Below are 16,082 nucleotides of genomic sequence, written 5' to 3'. Positions count from 1 at the left end.
CCGTAGAAAGAGTCTGGCGAATGAATAAATAAAAAAAAAAAATAGGAGAAAGAGAAAGAGAGAGAGGGTATATTTACTTTATTTAATCATGGTTTTTCTTTGAAAATCCCCCAATAACTTATCTTGGTTACCTTGTTGACCGCGTACCTTTCGCGACTTTTCAAACTGACCGTTTTTCATTGTACTGGAATCCAGTTCATCCTCATTATAAGTTTCTAAAGTGTAACCTTGCCATTCATATTCTTTGACTTTCATCGCGATTTCTCGTTGCCAATTCGCTTCCATTTTTGTGGCATGGTATCCTTTCCACTCTTCAAATGTTTCTGACTGTGATGAATCTCTTCTCGGACTGTCTGTGTCGCTGTTGGGGCATGGGTAACCTTTCCAAATTTCTGAGTCATCATCATCTGAACCCTGAGCAGGGTATCCTAGCCATATTTCTGAATCATTGTCTTCATCGTCTATTGGGTATCCTGACCATCTCTCTGATGAGGTAGTACTCTGTTTTCCGCTGGAGCTTTCGGTTGGTATAAATATAGGTGCAGAGGGTGATAGTGATGATTTTGGTTTACTGAGATTAGTAGAGGAAACATCACTTATGGCCTCATCTCTCTTTTTGTCGTCTTGCTGCTTTGTTAAATATTGGAATGTTTTATAACGAAGGTCTATGATTGGTTTTGCGTTCACGTCATTGGTCTTGTATGGTTTTTGTATCACGTCGGAAGACTCCATTCTCTCACCGGGATGTTTCTGTCGTACAAAGCTCGTGCGTCTCGAGATGGGGGCACTGACAGCCGACTGTTTCGCAAGGATTCGTTCTCCTGGTATTAAAGGCTCGACTTCGATGCTTTCATCCACCAGTTGATCTCTAGACAGATAAACACGAGACACAAGCCAGTGATGAGCAAGTTGATCACCTGGAGCGAGCTGGTTTAGGTTCGTTGCAGGAATGACTGCTGTACGTAAGCCTTCGAGATGAATCGCTTTGGATGCTAGTGAAGACTGACGGGATCTTGTTTGATCAAGTATGTCTTCTGATAAAGAATCATTCAGTGTAGAGTTGCGCTGACATAACTCTAGAATGGAAACCTCAATGTCTAGCTTGTGAGCTCCAGGAGTAGACAGGATGAAATCTTTGTCTAGCATTCGCTGGTCCTTTTTATTACTGTCTGCAGTGTAGAAATCAATGATGGACTGAATAGAAGAAAGATGAGGTTGGATCCAAGGAATGGCAATCATCGTCTCACTGTTATCGTGATGATTGTTACGTAGTTGAGCACAAAATTCAAGTTTGTTGTAAAGAGAATGATGGTATGCCTGAAAATTGTTGGTAGGAGAAATGGTGTGGATCAATTCATTTAGCATGTCTTTTGTGCGTGAAGGACAGGCCTGCCAGAGTTGATTCAGTCGACGTACTTCGGGTAAGTCAAGCGCTTTGACGATGGCTGCAAATCCAGAGAAATCGCGATAGGCATGTAAGAGTAGATAGGCAACTCGTACCAGATGGGCAATAAGGTCGTCTTTAGAACGAATGGGTGGGACAACTGTAGTCGTATTTTCAGCTTTGATCAATTCAGCCCAATAAATAAGCTGATGGGCCATGCTATGAGTCAAATAATCGTGGAAGTCAATCAAATGACATAGTTTGGTTTGCTGCATATCCAACTGTGAAAGAGCATGTTTGTCCAACCAAACAGCATTGTACAACTGACAGTTAATGATCGCTATTTGACGAGCCAATGTGTCTGAATCCCAAAATAAAGCGGTGGCTGCTTCCACTGATTGCATCTTTTGACTCAGCGCATCAAGTCGATGTCTTTCAACTCGTGTAGTCTGGATAAGACTTCGTAAAATGTCAACTGACACTTGTGGATATATTTGTTTAGATTCATTTAGTTTTTCAGTTGCTTGAGAAAGTGCATTGGAACTAAGAATATAGGATCGAGTGATAGGAGATAGTGGGATAACAGGAAGTTCATTATCATCATTCGTTTCCATCAGTAGAATTTTATACAAGAAAAAGAAAAAAAAAATTAAAGAGAAAGAAGGGAAAAAAAAAATAAATGTTGGGACCTGTTTCCTTTGTGTATCTGCTGAGATTTGTTTTATACAGCTTTAAATGTAATATTTTTTTTTTAAAAAAAATAACTTCTGAAAAGAAATGAAGTGAAATTATTTTTACCTAAACAATTCAAAAGAAAATCAGGCTTAAAATTAAAAAAAGGCTAAAATGCAGGATGTGACGCTGCTTTGTACTCCGTTTAATGATGCTCTAATGCTTTTAAAACTCTAGACTTATTTTATAATTGCGTATATGCACATGCTGCATACAAGAAGATGTCTTCTCACACATATACCTTCCCCTTACCTCTCCCTTCAACATGTGTTACTGTTAAGGAATATACAAAATTATTTAAATACAAGATCTTTAGGCAAAAAGTGCTTGATTCAATGATCCTTTTCTTTCAAGAAAAACAGCTTGAGAAGAAGAGGAATTTAGCGATGAAATAGTTTCTATTTACTAATGATTTTTCTTTTTTTTAAAAAAAAAAAACAATTTGATACATTCTTTTCATCCACTTACAGTTCATAAAGCTATGTAAAAATAAATAGCTTTAGTGTGAAAAGGATAAACCACCAAGTATTTCCTATATGGCTAAATATAACCACTGAAATGATAAAGTTAAAATATATAGCGATACTCTGTAAATTACTGTTATATTTGCAAAGCTACAGATCAGAACATACATAGACTTCAGAGGAAACCAGCACAAACACAAATCGAACGAGTTAAATTTACAATTCAAACATCCTACACTAGACATGAAAGATCACAAATAACCTACTTTAAGCAAAATCATATAATTTTTTTTTGCAACTTATACTAATTAAGTGTGGTGTTTTCTTTCATTAAAGATAAAAAGAAAAAGAATAGGATGAGCCTACTAGACTGTTGCTTAGATTTTGTAAAATATCAATTATCTCCCATTAAGTCGATGAATGTAAAACTTTTGGTCAAGGGCACCTTCTCTTACTTACAAAGAGCTTCAAGCATCAATACGCCTTCAGTAAGATTTTAGCTAACCTTGACAGTTTGTGTTTGAATAGAACCAAATCTGTTATATCTTTTATTCTAGATAAAGCAACGCAAGCAAAGACTATGAGAGTTTATCATTACTAAAATGAAAATAAGAATTAGATGTATTGGCCTTAATCATTCAAGTGCAGAGGATTAGAACGTGCTTCTTGGGCATTGGCGTTTAAGTTTGTTTTGCAGGCATTCGTTTGTACATTCAAGCAGTCAATGTTGAATAGTCTCTTGGATTCTGAGGCCTAAAAATAACCAATGGAAATTGACATTCCGCTCCTAATAAAGAAAACAGTTTTGCAGTTTTTTTTTAAAAAGCTTTCAAGTGAATTCTTTATTTATTCAACATGTCGTTTGATATACCAGGTTACTTTTTAGATCTAAAGACTAAGAAGTACTACAAAATAACGCAGACAGGACCATACAGTATGCCTGAGCTAAGAAAGAGACTTGCAGCTGAAGAAGAGCAGGCGAAAACGATAAAAGCAGAGATAAAGCGATCGAAACCACGTCCGGCGACCATTGTTGATTTTTGCCGACAGAGAGCTACAGGAACAAACCACCAACTGACATTCAACTCTAATGCTGGTATCTTTATGAATTCTCTTAAACATCGTAGCACGATTGTGACAAGTGAGGATTTTCAAGATGCTCAAATCGTCATGACTGGCGGATCAGAATATGGAAGTATGCTAGTTGCTTCCAAAGATCAACTGTGTTATAACTTTGGATATCAATTGAATCCAAGCTTTCAAATGTGGCGGTATGGATACTGTAACATTCAGAATGGTGGTTCTACCGTTACCTCTATTCAATACACACCAGAAAACCAAAAAAGAGATTGCTCGACAGTCTCACTGAGCACAAGTAATGGCATATTTGAAAGGATCACAGTTCCCAAGGACCTTGTTTTATCCACAGATGAGGCCAAACAGCTTCTGACAGATGATGTTCCAACACGAGATGGAAATCAGCTTAAACAGTTTCCTGCACAATCGAGGAATATGGGTAGAGTTGAAGCCATGTTTTCTGAACACAGAGAGATGATCTGGTCTCTAGATACTGACTATGCAAAAGATTGTGCTGTCCTTGGTGGAGAGAAACGAGTGTATCAGCTGACGGGCGATTTGAGACGGATAGCGTCAAGTAAGATAAATTCAGCAGCATTTGATGTACGTTTATCTAAATGGCAGCCCAATCACTGTCTTGCTGGTCTAAGAAACGGAACGATTCAATTATTTGATTTACGACGAAAACCTTTGAGTTTTAATGCAATCTGTGAAGCAAGTTCGTCTGTAACCAAGATTGTGGAGATGGATAGTCAACAGTTGTTATGTGTCAGTCTGGATGGATCCATTAGTATTTGGGACAAACGAAAGTTTAGAAAAGAGCCCGTTCGCCGCCTGAGTGGACATGTTAATGAAGCTACTCATGGCCTTGCATTTGATGTTGACTTGGACAATGAACTGTTGCTAGTATCAGGCAACGATGGATGTGTTCGTATTTGGTCTTTATCAAACAGTGCAAGCAGTCAGCCTATGTGGACATCAGAAAAGTTTACAAGGCATGTAACATCAGCGAAGTTATTTATTGATAAGCAGTTTCCTGCCATTCAACCTAATTGGTTGCCTTACTCCACATTAAAACGACATAATCCTGGTGTATTAATATTTGCTAATGAAAACAACTCTAATGTCGCCAAATATTACAGTATATTTTGAATTCATACACACATACATATATGCACATACACATACACATATAACTTCATTCTATTTTTACGCATTCCGTTTTACAAGCTTATCCGCGCTATTTTTAGCCCGCTTTGAGCAATAAAAAAAAATCAAGATAGCTATCCATTTTAACTGACTATCAGCTTTTCTTTTTTGTATCGTCAATTAATATTTTGTTCAGACTAGCTGTTGTTGATAAATGCATCACAATATGGATGATGGGCCAAGTGCCTAAGATGAAAGCAATACATTTTACCTTTACTAGTGAATTCTATATATTACAAACATAAAAACAATAAACCAATTAAGCTTGCTCAAATTTTAATCCAATTGCTCGCAAAATAAATCATTACAAAGAAACTGTATTATCTATGATTTGATTACAAAGTTGCTGTATCTTGCATTTAAATTCAGGTACAACTTAAATACTAGTATAATAAAGCTTTATAAGCAGGATCCACAGCTAAAGTTAATCAGTACCGATTAAAATAAAATGACCATATAGCACTGATAATGATACTATAACTATAAAAGAGTCCAAAAGTCCTTTTTTGTATTTTTTTTTGTCTTTACTCTTTTAAAATACTTAACACAAATCAAATTCCGCGACCAAAAACATTACAGAAGCCAACAATCACTAAATCTCAATGTAACTATCCTGTAACTTTTTCGTGTATATTTCTAAATTGCAAAAGTAATGAAAGACTTCATATAAATTTGACAATAATTATATAAACAACGACTTGGTTAATCTATCAAAATCGCAGAAAGACATGTATATCTTTTGTCCAAGAAAACTTCCGCCCTTTCAAATCATCTTATGGCGGTGGAACTAATTAGCAGAGGTAATAAATATCAGTATCGTAGACAACGCTTGATGGTTTGTAACCTTACATTTGTAACTGGAATTGATCACAATAGATGTCTCTGTTGATTACGTCTACAGAAATTCGAGGGCAAAGAAATTATAGTACCCTACCAATGTCAAACAATTTGCGAAAAAAATGGAATCAATATTCTAAAAGTGTATAGATATTGAAAGCTTTGGTAGAATTTTAAAAGATGCTTTGCATAACTATATGTAAAAATAAATAAATAAAAAAAGTATTGGAGTCAAGCAAAAGTTCTCCTAAGAAAATGAATTGAAGAAAGAGGCTTTCAAAAGCTGGTAAACCTTACATTTATTATGTAAAATTGCATATTTATTGTCAAATGGAGCTTTCATCCTCATACAATAAAAGGTCAAGGAAAACTCAAAAAGTAAGAAATCAGTAAAAGTAATGACTGGTTTCAACGCTTGATGCAATTCATGCTTTTGGTATTGCTAATTTAGGGCTTAAAGTAATAGTATTTGTAATGAAATAGAAAGAAATTACGGTACCCTTGATTGGTATAATAAGTATTTTAAGTCTTAGCAGTTTGAAAGGAATAGCACTTAATTGTTGAATGTCTTACTACGCATAAACTAAACAGATTTGTTAAGAAAATAGAAAAAAAGAAGATACAAATTGATAAAACTGTCTCCCATACTTTTCTTTCTTAAAGCCAACTGAAAAGTTTGATTTAAAGTTATAGCCATATTAGAAGGTCCTTAATGACTTTCTACAATAGCCTCATTAACAGAATAAGGAAAGCTGGAAAGGCTATTACGGCTATAAATTATCAAGTATCGACTACACACTCGGAATTATTTTTAAATACTTGATGAATGTAATCTGCTAAAGTCGAAATTCTTTTTTTTTTATTAATACCAAAAAGTAACTGAATTCTGTTAAATTTGATAACTACATGGATTTTTTTTTTTTTTTTTTTTTTGGTCAAAGTTGGGCTAAAAAGTGTACTATCCTCTCTCTTTATTATATAATAAAGAGCAGTAATGGATTCAATATATTTTCTCCTTTTATTTTTCTTCTTTTTCCTGTGTCTAATTTTCCCCCTGCATGTTTCGTATACTTCTTTAATTAATTTCAATCAAGTCATTATACAGCTGTAATTGTCGATTACATTCTATTCTCCTATTTTTCTGAATGCTAACTATGCTTTTTATTTATTTGAAGAAAAATACAGTCCAATTATACTGAAACTATTTATAACTTTGTTACGTGTTACAGTATTTAACTTGGATTCTCAATTTGTTTATTAAACACATCCTTAATTCACTGCCTTTGAAGACACAGCAAATCAAAGTGCTTTGTATTGTACCCACCACAGATACTTTACTAACAACAGTTTACTTCAATGGTTAACATGGATATATATTTAACCGTTAATTACTTTGCTCACTTCAAACAGCATAATAAGTTTCAGCAAAAGAGTCACGAGGTCTTTAATTATGTGTGTTTTTTTATTTATTTATTTCCTTCTCTTTTTCTTTCTGTGTGCGTTTTTAACATTGTGTTTCAATGAATCCTAATAAACCTAAAAGTATATTAAGAGATAGACCAGAAAAAATAAAACCGAGCGAGCCAGTAGCACCGCCAGTAATTCAGAATAGTTGGTTATCTCGAATACAATCTAAAATATATCCACCTTTTGAAGATGAACAAGAGCAAGACGATGACAGCTTTGTTTCACTACCAAAACATGACTTAAAAAGAGTTACTTTTTCAGTTGGCAATCTGATTGAAGAGCACTCATTTGCCTCGGACGATTCACCAAGGGATGTTGAATATGAAAAGGAAAGACAGCTAAGAAAAAAGATTCGGCAAGAACTTACACAAAGTCATTTGGCAGCTTATTATGATCATGCATGTATTCAAAGAGATGGTGAAGGTGTCATTGATAAATTTAGAGCTGTTTTAAGAAATTACAAGTAAGTGAGAGGATGATGATGATGATGGTATAGAATAAAGAATTAAACGTAAATAGATCGTTAGAAAGGATTGATTTAAGTGGGGCCACTATTTCATTACAACATGCAGCCTCTTTTTCAGATATTTTGATGTTTAAATTTGGATTAAAATATTTAAACTTGTCTGATTGTAAAATGGATGATGAGGTAAACTATCTTGTTGTATGTAATGATATTAATAATCAAAATAGACCATTCGAATATTACTTTGTAGTTTATTAGTTAGTAACACAGTGATTGATTTAAATCTTACACAGAATAATTTCAAGTCAAAAGGATACAGATATATTGCTATATTCATGAAAGAAGTAAATAGTTTTTGTTATTATTTATTGTTACTCATATAATACATTAGTCAAAAAAGATTCAATCGATTGACCTATCAAAGAATACGATTGATAAAAGAGGAATGAGATACCTTGCTCAGGGCATTCAATTTGCAACTTCATTATCTGCTATTCATCTAAATGATTGCATCATCAAACCTACACATGCGTTACATATATTAGCTGACGGGATACATGAATCCAATCATCTTTCATCCTTATACTTGTGTAATCATCGTATGTCACCCACATCCAGCATACACATTGCTGATTTACTTTGCAGTAATTTAACCACTGTTGATTTAACTGGCAGTCAACAGTTACAAATATCTCTTATCGCTCGTACCTTAATTGATAGTTATTCTTTACTGAATCTTTATTTATCCAACTGTGATATAAAATCTGAAGACTTGTCTGCTCTATCACAAGCATTAATTGAAAATAGGACATTGAAATCATTGGATCTATCCAAGAATCCACTTTTAAAAGATAATGATGAAGGAGTAAATAGCACATGAATTTATAACAGAATACATTTTAATTTTATTATTATTAGATCCTAAATCTGAAACATGCTATAGCAAGAAATGGTTGCTTGGAAAGCTTGAATTTATCAGAAACAGACCTTGATTCTGCAGCAACTATTGCAATAGCAGAAGCATTAACAGAGAATATATACCTGAATCGATTAGATTTATCAAAGAATCCACAAATAGACATGGCAGGCATTTTAGCTCTTTCAATATCTGTTAAAATGAATCATACCCTTGAATTTCTTGATATTAATATTCCCGTAAGTTCTCTCCTTATCAGGGTGATGTTTATTAACATAATAAGGTAGCCTCATGATGAAGAATTGGCTAATCTACAAAATGATATTGTAGCTGTGTGTACAACAAATATGCTTAGAAAAGTAGAACAGCAACAACAAGAGCAACAAAAACAATCACTTTCATCTTCTTCTTCATCGTCATCTACAGACACTTTGGATATCCAACCAGTCAAATTACTCTCCACTAAATCAGCTTTAACCAATGAACTTGGTATTGTTGAATAAATATTATTATTTTTATTATTTACAGTTTATATTTACATTATTATTTTATACATTATTATCATTGTTACTACTATTGAGTATCAAGTCACTAAAGCATTCATCGCATACGCGGTACCAATTTAATTTATCTTGGTCTTTGGATGAAAATAACGGTAATTTGTTTAAACTGTGCAAATTACAAATCAATTTACCACATCTTTTAATAAAGTCAGTCTTTTTATTATTATTCTTTATACTGCTTACCTTCTGCAGTGATGCTTTCTTTTTAGAAATGAAAATAAAATTAAACAATCATTCAATTGACATTGATTTACTTGTTCATCCGGTGTCCACATGGACTTGGGTAAAAGCTTGAATTTATCACGTACGTGTTGGTTGACGTGAAAGATGTAATTGTATTGAATAGCGAAAATGATACCGGATCCAGCGATGATAAACTCTTTTATACCAGCTTGATTGTCAAAGGAGTGAATGATTTCACCAGTACCCACACTTCCACCAATCCACGCACTCAACTTGTATCTAAAGTTCGTTTCGTGTCGTTGCTGCTGTTTGTTGATGTGAAAACTGTGGATGCTGGTTGCACACGTACTACCACTGCAATGACTGCGGTTTGAACTTTGCCAAGTGGTGGTTGTCATGAACGATCTTCTCTTTTTTGCAGGCTCTAATTCATTGCATAATTCTACTAGATTCTCAATCAATTCCAATTGTTGCTGCGATACCAGCTCACATTCTTCAATTCTTTGTTTATAGGCCTTTTCACGAAGTTGATAGTGTTCTAGTACAGAAGATTCTAAAGTTCTGAATTCTCGAATTTTGCCTTCTGTTCCTAATAGTTCAATTGATAATGATTTGAGTCGTTCGGCATGCTGTATTAAATGAGATAATAAAGTTTCATCTTCCTCCTTATTTGTATCATCTATTGTTCTATGAATAATTTCATTCAATTCGTGATGTACTTCGTCAAACGGCTTGGTTTTTATGAATCGTCTTTTTCGTCTCTTTTTTGTCAATAAACTATCATCTGAATACATAATAGAGTAAATAAAAGGGGAAAAAAAGAAAAAAAAAAAGAAACAGAAAGAAAAAAGGGTCTTTTTTTACCAGAGATAATACGAGGAGTAACATCATTGTAAATGGATAATTCAGGGGAAGTGGTGCTTGACTGCATGCTTTCTTCTTCTTCTAAAGTCATTTTTAATTGAATCTATTTAAATAAATATTATATTTCCTATTGTTATCTCTGTTATTTTTTTTTACGTTTGTTTGATCTAGTTTTTGCATGTTTGTAGTGACCATTTTAACTTTTGTCTTTTCCTTGTATTTTTATTCTTTATTAGTTTCATATCACAAAGAGAGAAAGAGAGATAGAAAGAGAGATAGAGTATATATAGAAACAGAGTAAAAAGAAAAAGTATAAATATGGGAATCTAAAATGATTTGCGTTTAAAAATCAATATTTTTTTTTGGCCAATCAAGTTTTTAGCTCATTCAAACTTTTGTGTGATCATTACAAGGACTTTCCAATACTTTGTAAAAAAATCAAAATAAAAAACTTTATAAAATGCGTAAGATAAAATACTAAATAAACTATAACTGTCAACAAACATTATAGATCTTTATATCTTTTTTTGACAATGGCGGCATGTTGGTCGCGGATGGTCTTGTTCATACTTTTCTTTAGCTGAAGTGCAATTCTCCTTGCTTTTGTTTCATCGTGCAGGAAGAGAAAAAAACAAGGCGTTTTAGCCTGTATCTCACCAAGAATATGGATGATTGAGATTAATGGGCCATCAATGCTGGTTGTGTTCAAAGCAGCGGACATCTCGATGAAATTTGTTGCTGTTGTTGCACCCTCCATCAGTTTTTGGTAGAAAAGTAAAAGAATAAACACTGACCAAAGATCTTCCATATGATCATCTTTTATTGCCTTTGGTGAGGTTATCAGATGTAGCATACTGGAGAAGAAATGGTGATTGTTCGTCTTCCTAGAAATTTTTTTACATGCATGATTCATGTATTCGATAGGTGAAATCGGATAAACGCCTTTGGAATAGGAACTAGCACAATGAATTCCCCAAAAATGATGGGAATGGCATTTCATATATTGGCTAAGTAACCTTGTCGTAGCAACGTAATTCGAGGCAATTGCAGGAACGTTGATGATTTGAGTTTCCTCTTCAACTAATGTAAACTGGTCAACGGATGACCCCAAAAAAGGTATCGTTGAACCATTCTTATGAAAATACACACCTACAATCAATAATTCATAATATCCGGCAAAGATTGAGATCTCCATAAACGACTTGTCAGTGTTTGTTTTTCGAGACACCTTTGCTGTGGCTACTTTGAATATTTTTGGCAAGGAATGAGTACAGTCGTCCTGATATTTATGGTTATGGAAAAAGATATCCAAGCTTGTAACCAACACTGAGTAACCATTGAAGTGGATGATGCTGTTGATAAATTGCTGAACTTGGTGAAATGCATCATCCACACCACAAGTAAAAAATTTTCTTATATCAATGTTGTTATTGTAATTTTTAATTTTGCTGATACAAGCAAAAGGATTTTCAACATTGTTGTTTACATGCTCCTGTTGGCCGTCTTCTATACTATTCAACTGAATGAGATACTTCAGAAGGAATTCCTTTCTCAGCTTTAAATCTGCTAGCACCTGCAGCGTCAAACAGTCCTCTTCGGATAGTTTCCTCTTTAACAAGTTACTGCCGCTCTTTTTGGACAGATCCATTTCGCATTCCAAATCATATTTCTTCTTGAGCTTGTCAACAATACCTTGAACTCTTTTTACTTTACTAGCACTGAGAATATCAATGGTAATTCCTTTCTTTAAAACAACATTGCAGATTTTCTTGATGGTTGTTAATGTGGTCAAGTCATTGAAATTGATACCAACAATACAGCAATTCATAAAACATTTCAAAATGTGATCAAACACAGCCTGCTCAGTGGTTATACTACAACTGACATGCACCACCTTGGCCATTCTGTTAGGGAGTATGAAGTCTTCACAACGACAGCCAGCCTTGATCTCAAAGGGGAGATAAGTTGTCACTTTCTAGCTGACATAATTGAATTGGCGGCAACACAATGATAATGACAAAATGTCATGCCAATTGGTCGCGTTATAAAAGAGACCTGCAATGAATTCGTCTACTAAAAAAAATACTGGTAGACAATCCATGGCATGTAATTTCAAGACCAATTAATACATGTGAATCTAAGCTTGTGATTTCAAGTTTTGAGAAAAGAAAGGTTCAGACGCTTATTTTAAAATTATATCCATAAAATTATTTTCAGGATTTTGTTGCGCCGCTTTTAGCTTTAATAGCTGCTTCACATCGACTCTTCATGCTTCGAACTAATCGATCGGCAAACTCATCATCCAGTCTTGCCCACTCTTCTCATAGAGCCCACCTTCAATTGCTCCAAGTTTTGACGGGCGGTCTTTTTCTCTCAATTTATCTTTTAAGAGCATTCCGTATATGCTCACTGGGATTCAAACCAGGGTTTTGAGCAGAGCAGTACTTAAAACTCCTAATTTTGGTGGGTTTCCTTCCATCATCGAGCATAGGCACCTGTATGACAGGAAGCACCATCCTCTTGGAAGATAAAATCCTTCTCCTGGTGCATTGTAATATCTGTAAGCCAAGGATGGAACCTGTTGGCCAAAATATTGATGTATGTTGCTTGGTCCACAGAACCGGTTTCAATAATTTCTAAAGGTCCGAAACCTCCTCTCCAAAAACATCTCCAAACCATAGCACCACCACCACTACCCACTTGACTGTAGATATTATATTTCCCTCATCATAGCGCTCTTCTTCCTTCCTGAGCACTCTTTTACAGCGTCTACTGCCTTCCATACAAAAGCGCGATTCATCAGACCAAGCAACGTTTCTCCATTGGTCTTTGGTTCAATTGATGTGTTCCTTTGCCCAATAAAGCCCACTTTTGTGGTGCCTTGCAGTCAATCTTGATTTGTGAGCTGCTTTGTACGATTTGAAGGCAAGTCGATCGACTAACGATTGAGGAGTTTCTTTATAAACAAAAAAATCTAGCTTTGCTAATTCCACATTTATTTCTTTATAAGAGGCAAAAGGATCCTCTCTAATTATCTTCTTCAAGTGGCTTTCAATTCTTTCGTTTATTTTCAATAGACAACCTGTTTGCTTGTGAAGTAAATTACTGCCATAGTTATCAATCTTGGCTTTTATATCTTGCAAAGTAAATAAAACTATCCAAAAAGATCTTTTTATTGATCAATGTCTTTTTATTCTATGTTATTTCATAAAGAGATGAAGTATCTGTCGTTCTCTTTATTTTCAAAATCTTAGTTTTTCGTAGGTTCAACTAGCTTCTTACAGTTAATATGAAGGTTGAAAGCATCTTCTTCAATATAAACGCAGTCCATTTCTGAGCCCATGTTCTTATCGTCTAACCGTGATTGAAATACGACTTTTCTTGTTAAGAAAATTTCGTCTGAATTAAGATACTCAGTAAGTTTTCCTAATTTCTTTAAACCTAAAGCGCATAGCTCTTAAATGAGGCAATAAAGTTGCGTTTGGAAATAGAAATGTTTAGATACTCCTCAATTAAAATTTCTCTCATCTGTTCTAAAATTATAAGTGCAAAATTGTCAGCAAGCTTCACAGTAAACAATATGCGCTTCATTTTCAACGCGTCCTTTTTAACACAATTTCTTTTCTTCTTCTCAGAACTTCATGATTTTATTCCATATCTTTCAAAAAATGATATGCAGTAGGAAGTATAATACCTGTTCTTGACGCGACATCCTTTATGGGAATTATCTCAATTATCTAAAGAATATAAATTGACAATTTGATTGTCTGTGTATGATATCGGCTTTTTAGAATTATTGTTTGCTACAGCATTGCTTGCAAAGCTTTTAGCAAAACTTTATATTTTGATTTTTCCGTTCTTTTCAGTTGTATTTGCTTGTTATCTGCTTCATCATCAATCGTTCCACGCATGATTGATATCAAGCTGGGGTAAACCTCGATCACTTGCTCCTAAGGATTGTTGAAATCTTCAAGAGAGAGGCTTTCCATATGAACATCTATTGTCATTATTATTTTTAATCTGTAATAAGATATAAAAAAAAACCACTCGCAATTACCACCTTTATTTTCTCATCAATTCAGTTGCATTTTCTGAATTGGCCAATAGATTTTCTCTCGTTTCAGGTGTTTTACATTGTCGTTTATCTGAAAAACATTAGTTTTCTTGTACGCGCTTTCGTACAGTGGAGAGCGAAAATAACGTGTATGATTGGCTCTATCTGACAAATGCTTACTAGATAATTATGTCCGTCTTTATCCCAAATTAGGAAAATGATATCCTTAAAGTAAAGTATAAATTACACACAAATAACACTAAATTTAAATATTTTTTTTCTTTCCGTATTTTATTTAATTACAATCATATAATGTCTGACGTTTCAAATCTTGTTCAATTTGGAAAGGCACACATTGCCAAAGGTATTGGTAGATCTACCGAACTTGTCATTGAAAAGGCAAAGGGTACTTTTGTTTATACCGTTGACGGCAAGAAATACCTTGATCTTTCAACTGGTATCGGTGTAACAAACACAGGTTAGGGTTTGAAAGATGAATTTGAAGAAGAAGAGAATTTAAACTTTTTTTAGGTCATTGTCATCCTACAGTTGTGAAAGCCGTTCAAGAACAGGCCGCTAATCTTTCTCACGGCCAAGTTAATATCTTTTTCCAAAAGCCTATGCTTGATCTTATTGAAGGCTTGTTGCCCAAGATGCCTTCTCCTAAACTTGATACATTCTTTTTCTGGAACTCTGGATCTGAAGCTGTCGAAGCCGCTGTCAAGCTTGCCCGTCACGCTACCAAGAGACAAAACATTATTGTCTTTCAAGGATCATATCACGGTCGTACATTTGGTACCATGGCCTTGACAACCTCCAAGACAGTTTATAGCGCTGGGTTCTCTCCTTTGATGCCTGGTGTTCATGTTGCTCCTTTTCCCTATTTTCAACAATGGGCAGTTCACAAGGCTGATCCCAAGAAGTTCACACCTGAATGGTGCGGGGAAGAGGCCCTTCATCAACTTGAACTTTTGTTGAAGCAGCGATCTGATCCCAGAGATACTGCCGCTATTTTGATTGAGCCCATTCAAGGTGAAGGTGGTTACGTTGTACCTCCACAGAGTAAGTAGAAAAGATCAGAATTTGATAGGAAACTTATTGTATTTAGATTTTATGAAGGGTCTTCGAGCCATTTGTGATAAGCACAATATTTTATTGATTTGTGATGAAGTTCAATCTGGTTTTGGACGTACTGGAAAGATGTTTGCTGTTGAGCACTTTGATATTGTTCCTGATATTATGGTGATGGCTAAGGGCATTGCATCCGGATATCCCCTTTCAGCTATTGTTTCTCGTAGAGAGCTTATGGACCAACAACCCTCTGGGTCTATGGGTGGAACTTATGCTGGTAATGCGATTTCTTGTGCAGCAGCTAAGGCTACTTTGCAAGTGTTTGAAGAAGAAAACCTTTTAGAAAATTGTAATGCAAGGTAAGGATTTTCTAGGGGGAAAAAGAGTGAATGATGAAATTAAACTGTATATAAATTAGATCTGAGCAATTTTTTAATGGCTTGAGACAAAAAATTCCTTCTCTTTTACCTGAAGGAGTTACCTGTGATATTCGTGGCAAAGGTCTTATGATTGGTATTGAATTCATGGGAGTTCCTTATGGTTTTGCAAGCAGTGTCGCAGCTGAAGCTTTGAAACTTGATACAATCGTTTTAACAACATCTATTTATGAAACTCTTCGTTTGATTCCTCCTCTTAATATTACCAAAGAAGAAACTGACCTTGCTCTTGAACGTATCGTTGGAAGCGTTGCTGCTGCCATAAAAAATATCAAACACGCTTAAGTGTACTCATAATTAATAATCCATCTCTTTTATCGCGAACCTTTTGTATTTAGAAACTATAAAATTATTTTCA

The 16,082-nt window shown here is 34.7% G+C and overlaps 7 protein-coding genes across 7 annotated transcripts; 2 read left to right on the top strand and 5 right to left on the bottom strand.

The window, feature by feature from the left end:
- Window positions 1-78: 78 nt before the first annotated feature.
- Window positions 79-1,788, bottom strand: RO3G_04871 (uncharacterized protein; the record flags this gene model as incomplete). The annotated part of the gene is made up of 1 exon (XM_067659461.1): window positions 79-1,788. The coding sequence occupies one exon, from the start codon at window positions 1,786-1,788 to the stop codon at window positions 79-81; it is 1,710 nt and encodes a 569-aa protein (XP_067515562.1).
- A 1,728-nt stretch (window positions 1,789-3,516) lies between these two features.
- On the top strand, window positions 3,517-4,809 carry RO3G_04870 (uncharacterized protein; the record flags this gene model as incomplete). Its single annotated transcript, XM_067659460.1, has 1 exon — window positions 3,517-4,809. One exon carries the CDS (start codon window positions 3,517-3,519, stop codon window positions 4,807-4,809), a length of 1,293 nt encoding a protein of 430 aa, XP_067515561.1.
- A 3,741-nt stretch (window positions 4,810-8,550) lies between these two features.
- Window positions 8,551-8,727, bottom strand: RO3G_04869 (uncharacterized protein; the record flags this gene model as incomplete). Its single annotated transcript, XM_067659459.1, has 1 exon — window positions 8,551-8,727. One exon carries the CDS (start codon window positions 8,725-8,727, stop codon window positions 8,551-8,553), a length of 177 nt encoding a protein of 58 aa, XP_067515560.1.
- Window positions 8,728-9,242: 515 nt separating this feature from the next.
- Window positions 9,243-10,357, bottom strand: RO3G_04868 (uncharacterized protein; the record flags this gene model as incomplete). The annotated part of the gene is made up of 4 exons (XM_067659458.1): window positions 9,243-9,251; window positions 9,370-9,977; window positions 10,163-10,265; window positions 10,319-10,357. The coding sequence occupies 4 exons, from the start codon at window positions 10,355-10,357 to the stop codon at window positions 9,243-9,245; spliced, it is 759 nt and encodes a 252-aa protein (XP_067515559.1).
- A 645-nt stretch (window positions 10,358-11,002) lies between these two features.
- Window positions 11,003-12,065, bottom strand: RO3G_04867 (uncharacterized protein; the record flags this gene model as incomplete). Its single annotated transcript, XM_067659457.1, has 2 exons — window positions 11,003-11,016; window positions 11,063-12,065. 2 exons carry the CDS (start codon window positions 12,063-12,065, stop codon window positions 11,003-11,005), a joined length of 1,017 nt encoding a protein of 338 aa, XP_067515558.1.
- Window positions 12,066-12,640: 575 nt separating this feature from the next.
- Window positions 12,641-12,841, bottom strand: RO3G_04866 (uncharacterized protein; the record flags this gene model as incomplete). The annotated part of the gene is made up of 1 exon (XM_067659456.1): window positions 12,641-12,841. One exon carries the CDS (start codon window positions 12,839-12,841, stop codon window positions 12,641-12,643), a length of 201 nt encoding a protein of 66 aa, XP_067515557.1.
- Window positions 12,842-14,528: 1,687 nt separating this feature from the next.
- Window positions 14,529-16,009, top strand: RO3G_04865 (uncharacterized protein; the record flags this gene model as incomplete). Its single annotated transcript, XM_067659455.1, has 4 exons — window positions 14,529-14,694; window positions 14,748-15,278; window positions 15,325-15,646; window positions 15,706-16,009. 4 exons carry the CDS (start codon window positions 14,529-14,531, stop codon window positions 16,007-16,009), a joined length of 1,323 nt encoding a protein of 440 aa, XP_067515556.1.
- Between the last annotated feature and the right edge of the window lie 73 nt (window positions 16,010-16,082).

The sequence above is a fragment of the Rhizopus delemar genome, genomic scaffold (genome assembly GCF_000149305.1).
Source record: "Rhizopus delemar RA 99-880 supercont3.3 genomic scaffold, whole genome shotgun sequence".
NCBI lineage: Eukaryota > Fungi > Mucoromycota > Mucoromycetes > Mucorales > Rhizopodaceae > Rhizopus > Rhizopus delemar.
This window is presented reverse-complemented; position numbering and strand designations above follow the sequence as displayed.